Source organism: Palaemon carinicauda, chromosome 1 (assembly GCF_036898095.1).
Source record: "Palaemon carinicauda isolate YSFRI2023 chromosome 1, ASM3689809v2, whole genome shotgun sequence".
NCBI lineage: Eukaryota > Metazoa > Arthropoda > Malacostraca > Decapoda > Palaemonidae > Palaemon > Palaemon carinicauda.
The window spans coordinates 172412966-172428714 of NC_090725.1; the positions used below are offsets into that span (position 1 = coordinate 172412966).

At 39.8% G+C, this 15749-nt stretch overlaps 1 protein-coding gene across 1 annotated transcript in view; it reads right to left on the bottom strand.

Moving 5' to 3' along the window:
* The window catches only part of Coq3 (ubiquinone biosynthesis protein COQ3, mitochondrial), a 671041-nt gene that overhangs the window by 388167 nt on the left and 267125 nt on the right, over positions 1–15749 (bottom strand). The window contains exon 3 of the mRNA XM_068386252.1: positions 10943–11069. Coding sequence (XP_068242353.1) covers positions 10943–11069 — 127 coding nt within the window. The remainder of the gene's footprint in view (positions 1–10942; positions 11070–15749) is intronic.

Consider the following 15749-nt stretch of genomic DNA (forward strand, 5'->3'; position numbering starts at 1 on the left):
TTTTTTCAAAAAATTCCCTTTAATGGTTTAGCTTTCTTTGGAACTCAGGAAATTTTGGAGTGGAACTATTGGGCGCAATCGAATGGGCATATTTGTTTGGCCGTAATCATTTGGGTGCCATCGTTTGGTCGCCATCTGACAGTTGGGCACAGCCATTTTGGCGCCATCTGATTTGGTACCAGTAAAATATTACGAAAAATTTGTTTATAAATTCATTCAAAACTGAAAAAGTAGAAATAATTTGTTGATAAATCAATAATCACTCAAAGCTTTAAAACTATTATTGAAGAGTAGAAATGACGTAGATAAATTCATTATAATCCAAAACTAAAACTTTTATTGAAAAGTAAACATTTTTTGATAATTTCCTAATCACTCACAACTTTAAAACTTTTATCGAAAAGTAAAAATAATTTGTTGATAAATTCATAATCCTTCAAAACTAAAACTTTTATTGAAAAGTAAAAATAATTAGTTGATAAATTCATGATCATTCCAAACTTTAAAACTTGGTGCTGTTTTGGTATGCAGTATCAAAATCGTGCTTTTGCATTGGTATGCGATCTCACTTTACTTCAGGGCGAAGCAAGATCCATTAAATTTTCTATAAACATATATACCGGGAATAACTATCTAAGAGGGTGAGAACGGGTGTAAGAAATGAATTAGCAGCTGGAGTGGATATGAATGTTTTGAGGTGGTTTGGCTATGTTGAGAGAATAGAAAATGGCTGTCTGCTAAAGATGATGATGAATGCAAGAGTTGATGGGAGAAGTACAAAAGGAAGGCCAAGGTTTGGGTGGATGGATGGAGTGAAGGAAGCTCTGGGTGATAGGGGAATAGATGTGAGAGAGGCAAGAGTGCCTAGTAGAAATAGGAATGAATGGCGAGCGATTGTGACGCAGTTCCGGTAGGCCCTGCTGCTTCCTCCGGTGCCTTGGATGACCGCGGAGGTAGCAGCAGTTGGGGATTCAGCGTTATGAAGCTTTATCTGTGGTGGATAACGGGGGAGGGTGGGCTGTGGCACCCTAGTAGTACCAGCCGAACTCGGTTGAGTCCCTTGTCAGGCTGGGAGGAACATAGAGAGGAGAGGTCCCCTTTTTTGTTTCATTTGTTTGATGTCGGCTACCCCTCAAAATAGAGGAAGTGCCTTGGTATATGTATGTATGTAACTATCTAAGAAATAATAATCAATCATTGATGTTAGCGTGGGCAGCTCAACATTACCTCTTGCCAGTACATACAGAGCTTGATGTTTTTATTCTTTCACAAGCGAAAAGAGTGCACAGCGAAGCAAGAACCATAAGATTTTTTATTATTATTGTTTCATTTACCTATCAAAAATACTGAGATCCCATACGAAAGCAAAATAATAATTTCTGAGATCATGCCATAGAGATCGCATGCCAAAATAGAGCCTAAAACTTTTATTGAAAAGTAAAGGAAGACTCATAAAAGTGTAAAATATATATCAGAAAAATAGATACCATTTATATAGTTCATTTGATAATTATGAACATGGCTTCGTTGGCAGGAACAAATGAGACTGAGCGAACAGCTAAACGAGGAGACAGCTAGTTTTCATCTTTTGTAAATGTGTTTATCATCTTTCAATTTATAATTGATATATTAGAATTTTGTCCATCTAAACAGACAAATCTATAAATAGAAAATTTTTCTGAATATTTATAAATGAAGTACGATTTATAAATAAAACAAATGTTTTTGCACTAAAACGGCCGTCACCAGATAGGATGGGGACAAATCAGCTGGAGCCCAAACGGCTGTGCCTAAACAGCCTCGTCAAAACGGCAGTGCCAAAACGTACCCTATAGGGAAATTTCGCTTAGACATCCTAGACCGTATATAATTTTTTTTATCTTTAGAATTAGATGTTTTATAAATATTTAAGTGACAATTTTTATACCTATTTTCTTTATTTATTTGTAATTAATTTCTAATATGAAGAAGGGTTTTGTTACTTCATCAGCAGTGTTTAGCAATGTTTGAATTAATTTGAGAAAGAAAAACTATAAAAATTGTGACAAAATATACACATTTCATAAAACAGAATTTTAACGAGGTTAAGCTCAACCCGAAAATACCTTTCAAGGTATTGGTGTTCTAGAAAATAGCCATATTTGGTCACAGCCATTTTCTGATTTCATAATTTTTACTCTGTAAAATATTATTATAATTTCCAAATGAAAGCTCATGTCATTTGGAAGCTTCCTTATAGGGTTGCAAGGCGATTTTGTTTGTGCCCATACACTCAGAATCTCCTTATCTCTACTATAGTGACAACTGAGATAGTTTCTTCCTAAGAAAATTCCTCAATATTCAAGTTTATATTCATATTTCACTGTTTTCTGTATGATACTCTGGGTAAAAATAACAATGTGTGTGAGCAACATGTGATCTGATGAATGATCAACCTTTGCTTAATTAAAAATTTAGTGCGTGAAACATATTGTGTGCTTATCATTATGTGGAGTTGTTTTTTTTTCCTTAACCTTAACACCATTGTTATTCATGGATTTTTTGGTTACTTCGTTATTCTTTTATCATTTTTACTACATCTATCATAACGAAGAAGGGGGAATCTATTAACCGTGTCCTTATTTCACAGTCAAGGAAAAGACTTAAAAGCAAGAAAAGTGATGGAGTGTCCTGAAGAAACCCATGTAGTGAAGACATGTGATCAGGAGCTTAGTAGCTGTCACCGAAAAGCTTTATTAGAGAAGTACAAAAAATCTTTAAACATTTCTCTCAAAAAAAAAATTATTTCAAATTCTATCTACTTCAGTTTTAAACATATTCTAAAATATCAAAAAGCTATATCTCTGATTCTAGTGTAGTTCAAGCAATGCCTTTTGAGTTTCATTGTCATATTGATTTCTTTTTTAAATGAAAAAATAAATTTCAGTGGTTTGTTGAGTTATTGCTTGTATTCTATATGCCTTATAACTTGCTAATAAATAGCAATACTTTTTTTTTAATGTGGTAAGATAGATTTTGAAAAACATGAAAAAAAGGAAAAATGTACAAAAAAAAATCATTAAAAAACATATTTGCTCAATTCAAGTAAATTTTATGGAAATATTTCTTAAATAGGAACACAAGCAATCTGTGAATCCCAAAACTGTAGCTGAAAAATATCTAGGGTTAAAAATAACGCAAGACAAAATTTAATTTTCCACTTAAAAACCTATAATACTACAAAGCAATTGCTACACTTGGTATATTTTCATGCCTAAATATGCTATTCGTGTATGAGAAACGCTTTTCAATGAATTTGTTATTATGAAACTTGGCCATAAAAAAGAAAAAACATTTTTATTTGGCCCCTGATTAACCTGAGTAACCTCTTAGTGCATATTTAGTAATACATTTATGTTATCTGATAATAACCATTTATTCTATAAAAAATGTTATTTTCATTAGTAAAATAAATTTTTGAATATACTTACCCGATAATCATGTAGCTGTCAACTCTGTTGCCCGACAGAAATCTACGGTCGGGATACGCCAGCGATCGCTATACAGGTGGGGGTGAACACCACAGCGCCATCTGTGGTCAGGTACTCCAGTACTTCTTGTCAACACCACCTCAATTTTTTCCTCGGTCCACTGGTTCTCTATGGGGAGGAAGGGTGGGTCAATTAAATCATGATTATCGGGTAAGTATATTCAAAAATTTATTTTACTAATGAAAATAACATTTTTCAATATTAATCTTACCCGATAATCATGTAGCTGATTCACACCCAGGGTGGTGGGTGGAGACCAGCATACATGTTAACAAAGAAGCTAAGTATCCCGTATTTTATTTTATTAGTTATTCAAAAATAACATAAAATAAATAAGTACCTGGTAAGGAAGACGACTTGAACCATTACTCTGCCTTTATTAAGTACGTCTTCCTTACTGAGCGTAGCGGTCCTCTTAGGATGCTGAACGACTCTTAGGTGCTGAAGTATAAAGGGCTGCAACCCATACTAAAGGACCTCATCACAACCTTTAACCTCGGCGCTTCTCAAGAAAGAATTGACCACCCGCCAAATCAACAAGGATGTGGAAGGCTTCTTAGCCGACCGTACAACCCATAAAAAGTATTCAAGAGAAAGGTTAAAAAGGTTATGGGATTATGGGAATGTAGTGGCTGAGCCCCCGCCTACTACTGCATTCGTTGCTACGAATGGTCCCAGGGTGTAGCAGTTCTCGTAAAGAGACTGGACATCTTTGAGATAGAATGATGCGAACACTGACTTGCTTCTCCAATAGGTTGCATCCATAACACTCTGCAGAGAACGGTTCTGTTTGAGGGCCACTGAAGTAGCCACAGCTCTCACTTCATGTGTCCTTACCTTCAGCAAAGCAAGGTCTTCTTCCTTCAGATGAGAATGTGCTTCCCTAATCAGGAGCCTGAATAGGTAAGAAACTGAGTTCTTAGACCTTGGAAGAGAAGGCTTCTTGATAGCACACCATAAGGCTTCTGATTGTCCTCGTAAAGGTTATGACCTTTTTAGATAGTACCTAAGAGCTCTAACTGGGCAAAGTACTCTCTCCAGTTCGTCCCCCACCAAGTTGGACAGGCTTGGGATCTCGAACGACTTAGGCCAAGGACGTGAAGGAAGCTCGTTTTAGCAAAAAACCGAGCTGCAAGGAACATGTAGCCGTTTCAGATGTGAAAACTATGTTCCTGCTGAAGGCGTGGATCTCACTTACTCTTTTAGCTGTTGTCAAGCACACGAGGAAAAGAGTTTTTAATGTGAGGTCCTTAAAAGAGGCTGATTGGAGAGGTTCAAATCTTGATGACATAAGGAACCTTAGGACCACGTCTAGATTCCAGCCTGGAGTGGACAACCGACGTTCCTTTGAGGTCTCAAAAGACCTAAGGAGGTCCTGTAGATCTTTGTTGGTGGAAAGATCCAAGCCTCTGTGGCGGAAAACCGCTGCCAACATACTTCTGTAACCCTTAATCGTAGGAGCTGAAAGGGATCTTACGTTCCTTAGATGTAACAGGAAGTCAGCAATCTGGGTTACAGTGGTACTGGATGAGGAAACTGCATTGGCCTTGTACCAGCTTCGGAAGACTTCCCCTTTAGACTGATAGACTCTGAGAGTGGATGTCCTCCTTGCTCTGGCAATCGCTCTGGCTGCCTCCTTCGAAAAGCCCCTAGCTCTTGAGAGTCTTTCGAAAGTCTGAAGGCAGTCAGACGAAGAGCGTGGAGGTTTGGATGTACCTTCTTTACGTGAGGTAGACGTAGAAGGTCCACTCCTAGAGGAAGAGTCCTGGGAATGTCGACCAGCCATTGCAGTACCTCTATGAACCATTCTCTCGCGGGCCAGAGCGGAGCCAACCAACGTCAGCCGTGTCCCTTTGCGAGAGGCGAACTTCTGAAGTACCCTGTTGACAATCTTGAACGGCGGGAATGCATACAGGTCGAGATGGGACCAATCCAGCAGAAAAGCATCCACGAGAACTGCTGCTGGGTCTGGAATCGGAGAACAATACAACGGGAGCCTCTAGGTTATCGAGGTAGCGAACAGATCTATGGTTGGCTGACCCCACAGGGCCCAAAGTCTGCTGCAAACATTCTTGTGAAGGGTCCACTCTGTGGGGATGACCTGACCCTTCCGGCTAAGGCGATCTGCCATGACATTCATATCGCCCTGAATGAACCTCGTTACCAGCGTGAGCTTTCGATCTTTTAACCAGATGAGGAGGTCCCTTGCGATCTAGAACAACTTCCACGAATGAGTCCCTCCCTGCTTGGAGATGTAAGCCAAGGCTGTGGTGTTGTCAGAGTCCACCTCCACCACCTTGTTAAGCTGGAGGGACTTGAAGTTTATCAAGGCCAGATGAACCGCCAACAGCTCCTTGCAATAGATGTGAAGTGTCCTTAGCTCCTGATTCCATGTTCCCGAGCATTCCTGTCCGTCCAAAGTCGCACCCCAGCCCGTGTCTGATGCGTCAGAGAAGAGACGGCGGTCGGGTTTCTGAACAGCCAAAGGTAGACTTCCTTGAGAAGAAAGCTGTTCTTTCACCACGTGAGAGTAGACCTCCTCTCTTCGGAAACAGGAACTGAGATCGTCTCTAGCGTCATGTCCTTTATCCAGTGAGCCGCTAGATGATACTGAAGGGGGCGGAGGTGGCGTCTCCCTAACTCGATGAACAGGGCCAGCGATGAAAGTGTCCCTGTTAGACTCATCCACTACCTGACTGAGCATCGGTTCCTTCTCAGCATGCTCTGGATGCAATCTAGGGCTTAGTAGATCCTTGGGGCCGACGGAAAAGCCAGAAAAGCTCGACTCTGAAGATCCATACCCAGGTAGACAATGGTCTGGGATGGGACGAGCTGGGACTCCTCAAAATTGACCAGGAGGCCCAGTTCCTTGGTCAGATCCATAGTCCATCTGAGAATCTCCAGACAGCGACGACTTGTGGGAGCTCTTAAAAGCTAGTCGTCTGACGGAGCCGGACACAAGATCATGGTACTGCTGCACAGTCTGTGAACTGTCAACCATGGGGAAGCGAGGAAGTACCGCGACAACCCGAAGCTGTCTAGACTGTCTGGGTCGTACAGACAACTCCTTATCGGGTTGCTGAGGTTGCCGCACTGCGTCACAACAAGTCACTTCTGCTGGTTGTTGAACGTCTTCCCAGTGACACACTGACTCCGTAAACAAAAAATCCTCTAACAAGGACTAAGCTTGGACTGCATGTCTTGCAACAAAGCTCAAGGTCTATGGGAGCAGGTGTGGTAACAGACGGGGTTAGCGACTGAAGTGGAACCATTACCCTCCCTGGAAGCATGTTATGCTTAAATAAAAGTCCATAGGAGGCTAAGCAGCTAAAGGCTCCTCTCCAAATGACAGAGTCCTCAAGGGAATATCAGAAGGAGGGAGAATAGCACTTTCTCATCTACAGGAACCATATCCGAGAAAAGCTAAGTTCTCTCAGTGAGGGTTTCACTGGTGCAAAAGCAGCAGACTAGAAGGCAACGTTATGAAACTGCTTGACAGTCTAGTGAGTTGGCAACAACCAAAGATGTGTGACTGAGGAGCATGCGGTAAGGTATGCAGAGCATGCTGTATGCAGAGCATGCTGTATGTAGAGCATGCTGTAAGGTAAGCAGAGCATGTTGCATGGCGTGCGGCTTATGCTGCATGGGATGAGGCTCATGCTGCATGGGATGAGGCTCATGCTGCATGGTATGAGGCTCATGCTGCATGGGATGAGGCTCATGCTGCAAGGGATGAGGCTCATGCCGCATGCGTTGAGGAGGATGCCGCATAGTATGAGGCTCCTGCCTCATGGGTTGAGGCGGTTGCCGCATAGCATGAGGCTCCTGCCTCATGGTTTGAGGAGGATGCCGCATAGCATGAGGCTCCTCATAGCATGAGACTCCTGCCTCATGGGTTGAGGAGGATGCCGCATAGCATGAGGCTCCTGCCTCATGGGTTGAGGAGGATGCCGCATAGCATGAGGCTGCCTCATGGGTAGAGGAGGTTGCCGCATAGCATGAGGCTCCTGCCTCATGAGTTGAGGAGGATGCCGCATAGCATGAGGCTCCTGCCTCATGGTTTGAGGAGGATGCCGCATAGCATGAGGCTCCTGTGAGGTTCCTGCCTCAAGAGTTGCGTCTGCCTCAAGGGTTGAGGAGGTAGCTGCGCAGAGAGAGGCTTATGCTGTGAAGAATGCGGTTGCTGCATGCGTTGAGGCGACTGCCTCATAGCATGAGGTTCCTGCCTCAAGAGTTGCGTCTGCCTCAAGGGTTGAGGAGGTGGCTGCGCAGAGAGAGGCTCTTGCCTCAAGAGTTGAGGCTCTTGCCTCAAGAGTTGAGGTTCTTGCCTCAAGAGTTGAGGCTCTTGCCTCAAGAGTTGAGGCTCTTGCCTCAAGAGTTGAGGTTCTTGCCTCAAGAGTTGAGGCTCTTGCCTCAAGAGTTGAGGTTCTTGCCTCAAGAGTTGAGGTTCTTGCCTCAAGAGTTGAGGCTCTTGCCTCAAGAGTTGAGGTTCTTGCCTCAAGAGTTGAGGCTCTTGCCTCAAGAGTTGAGGTTCTTGCCTCAAGAGTTGAGGCTCTTGCCTCAAGAGTTGAGGTTCTTGCCTCAAGAGTTGAGGCTCTTGCCTCAAGAGTTGAGGCGGTTGCCGCATAGCATGAGGCTCCTGCCTCAAGGAAAGTGGAGGTTGCTGCATAGCGCTGGTACCTGGCAACTCCCAATGCGGCAGCTCACGCATGGAGGCAGGAGGAGCCTCAACATCATACGTCTGGCAGGGTGGACTGCGCAGAGGTGGAGGAGCGCACGCAGGAGGAGGTGTGCTAACCTTCTCTGCCTGAAACTCCTGCATCAACACCGCAAGCTGAGACTGCATTGTCTGCAGCATAGACCACTAGAGTTTAAGAAAGACAACAACAAACGGAGCTACTGTCCGTTGAGACTGAGGGTCTAAAACAGCTGGTGCGGCAACAGACGGAGTTACTGCCTGTTGCGATACCACCTTGCCTCTCTGGGAGGTGTGCAGTTGTCGTACTGCAGCAAGTCCGAACTGACCCAGTGCTAATGGCACCACCTAGGAGTTGGACTTGCGCGGAAGGGACCGACTTGCACTTAAAAGCTGCCAGATTTGGTCCATGGTTTCTGCGAGAAACCTCTTCCGCAGACGAGGAATAAAAGGGCTCTCTCGTCTTTGTGTGGGTGGGGTGATCACGTCGGCAACGTGTGTAGATACACCCGAAACCACGGAGGGAAACGTCTGTTCGTCGATCAAGGCCTGATGAACCCATAAGTCCTTCGACATTACTTCTCCCCTGGGCTTGGGAGCTTGTAAGAGGTCCCAGACTAGGCGAACAACTGGCACGAACAGACGAACCCTCGAACGCAACACTGTAACACTTTGCGCTTATCACTTTATCACTTTTGATTTTCTGTTTGCAGTTATTTCACTGAACTCGAAACTTTAAGTGGTTTGTACCTGAAACACGCAATTCTATCCTTCATTAAAAGTTAGTAATTGCGAAAACAGTATTACAATGTAACAGAAAAACATAATGAAAGATAAATAATTCAGTGGCTGGAAAAGAGACTAAACACTAGATCAAATAAACTACGTTTAAAATCTCTCACCGCATAAAGCCTGAGAACAAGAATAAAACTCTAGAAACGTTTACCTTCTTCCCCTAAAGAGACTAGGGAGAAGAGCAAAAACGATAACAACGTTACCCGCTTGAACGAAACGTTTATCCTCCTCTCTCTCCCTCCGTCTCTATCTCTCTCTCTCTCTCTTGACTTAGAACCTGAGAGATGAGCCCAATTATATATATCGTTAAAACATATTATTGTTAAAGGAAAAAAACTGAAAGATTTCCCAAATAAAAAGTTCCTTTATTAGAATTAAAACCATTTAAGCTAAGAAAGAATGAACAAAACGCTAGAATCGGTTTACTCTTACTGCAACGTGACACCGTGAATACTCTCTCTCTATCGTAACGATAGAGCGCAAGTTGAACGTTCTGAACGTCAACAACTGCAGAGACAAAACAAAACGTTAGTTCAACTTTGAAAACAGTACGAGACTATCAAAGAAATTCTTTCAAAAACATTAAAATAGCATAATATGTTAACAGGTAAAAACGAAATGACGGGCTCAATGTTAATTAACTTCGGTTCCAAGAAAAGACCGCCTACTATTAGGAAAGGTCGAATATAAACAAATATAAAAATTAATTTTAATAAGTTTATAATAAAAGGAAGTTAATCGAAGAGGCCTATAAAAGGCGGAGAGATATAAAATAAATCTATAACTTTTGTTAAGCAAAATTAAGAAAGAGAGTCTATACTCTCTTCGACACCAACACTTCCGTCTAAGGGAAGGGTCGGCCATTTAAAAGTGAAAGAGAGTTCATACTCTCTTCGTCACCATAATTAAATCAAATTAATTCCAAAAGCTAGCTAAGCTAATGATAAAACTTCCTGAATAGCGAAAGCTAAACTCTAGAGCAAATACATCACCAAATCGTGAGCAATAACTCCAGAATCAACAGCGTATCCATGTAGGTCTAGCCGGAGGCACGACAGAGGAAAAATTGAGGTGGTGTTGACAAGAAGTACTGGAGTACCTGACCACAGATGGCGCTGTGGTGTTCACCCCCACCTGTATAGCGATCGCTGGCGTATCCCGACCGTAGATTTCTGTCGGCAACAGAGTTGACAGCTACATGATTATCGGGTAAGATTAATATTGAAAAAAAATAGTCAACGGTCATTTTATTTAATGACTCCAAAGAATTATTGAATTTAAAAAACAAAAACAAAGTTGAAAAAAAAAGTACTTAATTTCTCATACCAGAAAATTTGCTGTAATGGTCCAGCCCTATCGATCTCATGAGATGTTCCCCAAAACATCCAAGATATTGTATATAAATTTGTTTTTCTTTATCTTTAGAATAGATTTTCTTTTAATTATTTAAGAAGACATTCTTATACTGTACTATTTTTTTTTCCATTTCTATGTAATATACAGTATTTCCAAAAAGCAGATGGATTTTTTACCTTTCTCAGTGTTTTTAAAAAGAAAAACTATTAAGATTGTGAAAATATATACATTTTCTATAACTCAACCAGACGATACCTTTAAAGGATGTTGAAAATAAGTATACCTATCCAGGGTTATTAAAAATTATAAATTAGGAAAGACAAAATTTCTATGAATTTTCCACTTAAAACTCTTACATTACAGAAACTATTATAAATTGGCAGTTAAAAAAACTTAATTTTCAAAAACTATCTTATTAACTTACTACTATTTTCTATCCAAAATGAAGTAATTCATGTAAGAATGAGTGGAATATTAAATATCACTGGATTCTGGATTCTGAACCCCCATATTTAAGAACATAAAACCTTAAGTAAAGCAAAAGAACACTACTAGACTATCTAACCTCAGATAGAATACCACCACCAGAGCCGACATCTAGAATTTTCAGTCCAGTCAGTGGTTTTGGTCCTCCTACATATTCGGTCTGAACACTTCCAGAATGTATCAAGCCATCACGGATAAGAGATACCCTGAAATTTAATTCAAATTAAATATCAAGAATTGGTTATATACTATGGTACCGCAATTCTAAAACAATGCCCTAATAGGCAGAATAAATCATATCGCATTTTGAATGGAATTAAACTATTTCATAGATCTAGTCCATTATGGTTTCAGGCATCACTTGTTCAAGTAGGAACCATAACACAGATGTTTCATTAACCTTCAACCTGCTCTGAGTGTCATGGAAAAAATGGGACATTACAAAAGGAATAAGATTTCTTATTTCTATACTTACCTGGTGTACATATTGCTTCTTCTCTAAAAGCTCAGATTAATTAACATTTACCTGTATAATTTAAAAAAAAATACAAAATTTTCTCTCCATTTAAAAAACACTTGCCCTTAATAGAGGAATGGAAAATTTAGTGGTAAGGGGTAAGAAGACCAGAACTAAGATACCCATCTCTCTTATCCTTAAAGTTTCAAAGTTGAAATTACCCTTATCCTCGTGATATCATGATTTTGTGGGGAGGATGGTGGGCATGTGTATATATATATATATATATATATATATATATATATATATATATATATATATATATATATATATATATACACATATATATATACATATATATATTAAAAAAAAAGATGACAAAAGAGTTTTGAAAATCTATTATTAAAATTGTTGTGGCCTATTGGTAACGTCTCTGCCTGGTGACTGTCAGACTAGGGTTCAAGTCCCGCTCAAACTTGTTTGTTCCTTTAGTGTCTGCAACCTCACCATCCTTGTGAGCTAAGGATGGGGTGTTTGGGGAAACCTGTAGTTCTACTTGCCAAGGCATCAACAGCCATTGCCTGGCCTTTCCTTGTCCCAGCTTGGGTGGAGAGGGGGCTTGGGCACTGATTATATGTAAATATGGTCAGTCTCTAGGGCATTGTCCTGCTTGCTTGGGCAATGTCAATGTCCCTTGCCTTTGACATTCATGAGAGGCTTTCAAATCTTAAACTTCCCCCGATGTTCATAATGCTGGCTTCCACACATTGCTGGATTGATTAACTGATTTGGACTTTTCTGGCTTCCTAACATCAAATATCATTGACACCTATATCAATTGTTATGGATGAAATATAAAGAGATTGATTGATTTGAAATTCTCAGGCATCCTGACATCGAAGGTCATTAACGACGATATCATTTGTTAAAAAGAATAAAAGAGTATTCAAGTTGAGACAATAAAAGATAGGATGTCCTTAAAAAATTTAAATAGCTTTCAGAAGAACGGCTTCAGTGATAAATCAAAATACTGCTAGCAAAGTACACGCATCATGCCCAAGAATCTTGGCAAGGATAAACCTGCCATCCTCACCTCAAGCCTTAAACGGATATCTATTTCTTAAGGTGCTATAAGTGGGGCACTAGGTCAACAAATGCCTCGCTATCAAGGTTACCAAACAGTCGTCACAATATGGCTGGTGTTGGCCAGTTAGCAGAAATTCATGTGTCAACTGAGTGTGACCAATACAGAAACAACAAAAAGTAGTCTCCTACTTTCAGGGTACCATGTTATACCTCCAAAAGGATAAAACATTCATTATTTCTCTCATCTCATTTTCGACTAAACTACCACAATGCTGTTGCCAATTATTATAAATAAAATTCTTAATGCTGGGTGAACAATCCTTACAGAGAATGGGATCTTCTTAGGAGCAACTGAGTTGCAGCATTCTTTGCCAGTAAATCTGCCTTCTCATTTCCAGATACACTTATGTATGCCGGAACCCAGCAAAATCGAACTGTTATACCTATCAGTCCAATAATAAAAAGTCATTCTAAAATCTTTAAAACTACAGTGTTGCTGGAATTAAAAACTTCTAAAGCTTGAAGGGCACTCCTTTCATCACTAAAAATGGTAAAATTACCCTCCTCCTCCTACATTATTTTCTCAGTAGCAGCTAGTATGCCATATAGTTTAGTAATAAAAATAAAAGCTGTTACAGGAAGTGCACCTCTACAATAAAAAGCACAACTATATATGTCAAATCCTATGCCAGCATCAGATTTGGACCCATCAGTATATATAAAAGTCAATTCCCTATGTTCTGCAACATGTTCCATAAAAAGACACCTGGCTTCTAAGTCAGTCATATTCTTTTTAATACCAGTAAAATATTTATAGAAAGATATCTCTGGTAGTTTCCATGGAGGGGTTGATGATATCTAACATGGAAGCACCTTACTTCTAGCTATATGAAGACTGTGTACCAATTGATTTACCCAAAAAACCATATTATTATTATCATTTCTATTTTTATTACTAACCAAGCTACAACCGTAGTTAGAAAAGCAAGATGCTATAAGCCCAAGGGCTCCAATAGGGAAAAATAGCCCAGTGAGGAAAGGAAATAAGGAAATAAATAAATGATGGGAAGAAACTAACAATAAATCATTCTAAAAACAGTAACGTCAAAATAGATATGTCATATATAAACTATTAACAACGTCATAAACAGATATGTCATATATAAACTATAAAAATACTCATGTCAGCCTGGTCAACAAGAAAACATTTGCTCCAACTTTGAACTTTTGAAGTTCTACTGATTCAACTACTTGATTAGGAAGATCATTCCACAACTTGGTAACATCTGGAATAAAACTTCTAAAATACTGTGTAGTATTGAGCCTCATGATGGAGAAGGCCTGGCTATTGTAATTAACTGCCTGCCTAGTATTACGAACAGGATAGTATTGTCAAGGGAGATCTGAATGTAAAGGATGGTCAGAGTTATGAAAAATCTTATGCAACATGCATAAAGAACTAATTGAACGACGGTGCCAAAGATTAATATCTAGATCAGGAATAAGAAATTTAATAGACCGTAAGTTTCTGTCAAACAAATCAAGATGAGAATCAGCAGCTGAGGACCAGACAGGAGAACAATACTCAAAACAAGGTAGAATGAAAGAATCAAAACACTTCTTCAGAATAGATTGATCACCGAAAATCTTAAAAGACTTTCTCAATAAGCCAATTTTTTGTGCAATTGAAGATTGATTGATTGATTTAAGGTTTTCAGGCATCCTGACATCTAAAGTCATTTACGCCGATATCATTTAGTTTATAAATACAAAAAAATTAAAGATTATTCAATTAAAACCGTAAAAGTTGGATGTCATTATAAACGTTAGATAGTTTTCAGGAGACCTGCTTCTGAAATAAATCTAAAAATGCCACTTGCATAGTAGGACACATCATGTCCAAGAATCTTGGCGAGGATGAACCTGCCACCCTCACCTCGAGCCTCAAACAAATATCTATTTCTTAAGTTATTATAATTGGGGCATTCGGTCAACAAATGACTCACTGTTAGAGGTACTAAACAGTCTTCACAATAGGGTTGGTGTTGGCACTTCAGCAGAAACTCGTGTGTCAACCAAGTGTGACCAATACGGAGACGACAAAGAGAAGTCTCCCATTTTCGGGGCATCATGTTATACCTCCAAGGAGATATGGCATTTGTTACTTCTCTCATTTTATTGCCATCTAGACTATCCCAGTGCTGTTGCCATTTACAGTATTACAAAGCAATTTCGTGATGTTAGGTAGGAAATCGTTACACGGAATGGGATATCTTCTTGGCAGCAACTCGGATGCAGCATTCTTTGCCAGTGAATCTGCCTTCTCATTCCCAGACACACCTACGTGTGCTGGAACCCAACAAAATCTAACTGTTATACCTCTCCGTTCAATAATAAAAAGCCATTCTAAAATCTTTAAAACTAAAGGGTTGCTAGAATTAAAAACTTCTAAAGCTTGAAGGACACTCCTTGCATCACTAAAAATTGTAAAATTACCCTCCTTCTCCAACGCTATTTTCTCAATAGCGGTTAGTATGCCATACAGTTCAGCAGTAAATATGGAAGCTGATAGAGGAAGTGCACCTCTACAATTAAAATCATTACTATGTACTCCAAATCCAACGCCAGCATCAGATTTGGAGCCATCAGTATATACAAAAGTCGATCCTCTATGTTCTTCAACATGTTCCATAAAAAGAGACCTGGCTTCTAGGTCAGTCATATTCTTCTTAACTCCAATAAAGTATTTACAAAAAGATATCTCTGGTAATTTCCATGGAGGCATTGATGATACCTTGAATGGAAGTACCTTACTTCTAATTATATCCAGACTGTTTAATAATCGATTCACCCGAAAGCCATAAGGATGAGGAGATTTTGGGTGCAACTCAAAGTATGATGCGTGTCTTACAAGGCTTGCAATCTGGAAGGCTAAAGAGTTAGGGAGTCTTTGCAATCTAAACCAATACCGAATAATGGAAGATATTCGGTAAAGGTCTAGAGGTAACTCTCCAGCATCAACAAGGAGACTTGGGATAGGGGAAGTTTTAAATGTTCCTGTAGACAATCTAATACCTGCATGATGTATCGAGTCTAATATTTTTAACCGGCTTGGGGTTGCTGAAGAGTATATTTCACATCCATAACTAATTTTGGAAAAAAATCAAGGCCTTGTATGATTTTAAAATAGTATTGCGGTCTGCCCCCCATGTTATATGGGACAATACTTTTCAGATATTCAGAGCCTCGAGACATTTAGCTTTTAAGTGAGAAACCCATGTAAGCATGCAATCAAATATCAAACCTAAAAATTTAGATTCACTTGCACATGGTATCCGTTGAC